Source organism: Physella acuta, unplaced genomic scaffold (genome assembly GCF_028476545.2).
Source record: "Physella acuta isolate Inbredline_101_S28 unplaced genomic scaffold, ASM2847654v3 ptg002734l, whole genome shotgun sequence".
In the NCBI taxonomy this organism is placed as follows: domain Eukaryota; kingdom Metazoa; phylum Mollusca; class Gastropoda; family Physidae; genus Physella; species Physella acuta.
In genome coordinates this window covers 1-2,500 of record NW_026734162.1, presented here as the reverse complement: position 1 = coordinate 2,500, position 2,500 = coordinate 1, and the positions used below count along the sequence as shown (strand labels likewise).

General features: G+C 44.6%; 1 protein-coding gene across 1 annotated transcript in view; it reads right to left on the bottom strand.

The window, feature by feature from the left end:
* LOC131934122 (ethyl acetate hydrolase-like) overlaps nt 1-1,020 on the bottom strand; it is a 1,475-nt gene extending 455 nt beyond the window's left edge. The window contains exon 1 of the mRNA XM_059290472.1: nt 1-1,020. This exon is cut by the window's left edge and continues 455 nt beyond it. Within this exon, the coding sequence (XP_059146455.1) occupies nt 1-965 (965 nt within the window). The 5' untranslated portion in view covers nt 966-1,020.
* Nucleotides 1,021-2,500: the final 1,480 nt, after the last annotated feature.

The following is a 2,500-nucleotide window of genomic DNA, read 5'->3' as shown; positions in this document are numbered from 1 at the left end:
TTTAAGAAAGTGACGACGTGTGCATACGCCTCTTGAGTTGTCGTTTTGAAGATTTCCCTCAGCGAGAAGAATGCGTGAGGCACACCCTGGATGACCTCGACCTGCACGCTGACCCCAGCTGCCCTCAACTTCTCCGCGTAGTCAAGGCCGCACCCAACCAAGGGGTCCAACTCTGCCAGCAGTATCAGCCCCGGGGGTGAGGCCTCCGTGTTGGTCCGCACCATGGCGTTGACACGGGGGTTGGTGGTGTAGTCTGGGATATGGAGAAGACTGTTCTCGAAGAACCATTTAATAGCGTCTTCATTGAGCCCCGGGACTTTCTTGAACTCCTGGAACGACTCGTGCCGGAGGGTGGTATCCGTCATGGGGTAGACGAGGATCTGGAAATCCAGACCCGTGACGTCATTGGTCACGCTGGCAGCGATCTGACCCCCAGCGCTGTCCCCACCCACGCCAACCTTACTCCCAAGTTTCCCGCCGACGACTTCCTTATTCTCCAATACCCACTTCGTCGCTACCACCGCGTCATCGAATGGCGCCATTACAGCGTCGGGATTGGGCAGAAGGCGATACTCTACATTCACTACAACAGCACCCGATTCCTGAGCAATAATCTTCAGCGGACCTTTATTCATATCCCGCGTCCCAACGACCAAACCACCGCCGTGAAAGTACACCAAAATAACGGGAATTTCCGGTGACGACGCTGGTTTATAAATAGAAGCGGGAATTCCCTCACTGGAATAAGGCGACGGGATGATAATCTCTGAGACCTCGCCCTGGAACTCGACATCCCCACACATGTACTTGGTCCTCATATCGGCCTGCTCTCTGGCTTTCTCGACCCCCAGCTCGGGGTAGGGTCGCATGTTGGCTGCCATAGCCTGCCTGAGGAACTCGTACGATTCCTCGTGGACTTTGTACTTCTCGGAAAATGGCGCCCAGATGTCTCTCTCGTTCGCCATGACTTTCAGCTCTGTGGGATACAAGTCAATACAACGTTCGTATATAACATGCGTATATAACATTCGTATATAACATTCGAATATAGCATTCATAAATAACATTCGTATATAACATATGAATATAACATTCAAATATAGCATTCATATACAACATTCATATACAACATTCGTATATAACATGCGTATAGAACATTCGAATTTAATATTCGTATATAACATTCGAATATATCATTCAAATATAGCATTCGTAAAAAAAAAGCAGCTCTGCTACAGAACATATTTTTTAAATTACATCAAGACTTGGATGGTATGGCCGGACAGTAGACCGCTCTACTGCTAACCCGAAAGTCTTGAGTTTGGATCTTCGACTAAAGTCCGTAGTAAGTTCCTGAGTCAACTCAACTCGGATGAATACCTAACTATGCTTAGTGGAACATAAAGGCAGATTAGGCATAAAACATACAGCACATTCCCATAATATGCCGTAAGATCACATCATTTAATGTGCTTTGGAAATAATTGTGTGTATTTTTTACATGGGTATACATGCATTACGTCTACACGAACACTAATTATTTTAAACTCAAGCTATTTCCAGGAATAAACTGGGATGATAACATCCCAAGGTTGTATTGGATGTTGGGATAGGGATATTTAGAGCTATTCTTTTCGATATTGAAATTAGTATTGTCAATACTAAAACACATAACCGACATTATTTCAATCTATTATTGTCAATACTGCATAACATAGCCGACATTGGGGTTTTCTTTGATCACGCTACATCAACGCAGGGTTAAGTTTTCTTAAACGACGGCAGGATAATTGCTAATGACGGATAATCTCAGGTCAATCTTACAGCTGACGTCATTAGCGAATCCTGGTTAGGACGGACGACGTCATTTGATACCTAAACCGACGCTAAGTGAAGGAGATCGCGTGTCGGGACGTTGTAAAAAGAACAGAAGTTTTCTCTTCGTTCTACTTCCCGTTTTCTGTGATTCCGTCTCAATCTTCTGTCGATCTTCTTTCCCTCCCGAAAAGCCCTCCCGAAAAATATTTACCGCCTCTCCCCCCCCCCCCGAACGAAATGAAATTTATATAATTTATATAGAAAATATATACTTTTAACAGTGCTCGCCCCCCCCCCCCCCCGAAGAAAGTCTACCCCCCCCCCCCCCCGAATAGTTCAAGTACCCCCCCCCCGGAGAAAAAAGTCTAGAAGAAACACTGCTTTATCCACTAAATCTTTCTCTCCCTCCTTCATTCGAAAATTTCCCTCCCTATCTCTTTCCTTCTGCTCCTCTTTGAATTATTTACCTCTATAGTCTCTCTCTCGAAATCTATTTGCTACTCTTCTTCTCTTAGAACAGGGGTCGGCAACCTGCGGCTCGCGAGCCGCATGCGGCTCTTTTGATGTCAAGATGCGGCTCTTCAGCTCCATGCACAAATATTAATAATTATTTTAATTTATTTTTAAAACTCATAAAAATATTAGTCTGCAATACTCGGTAATTAAAGATATAGATCTAATA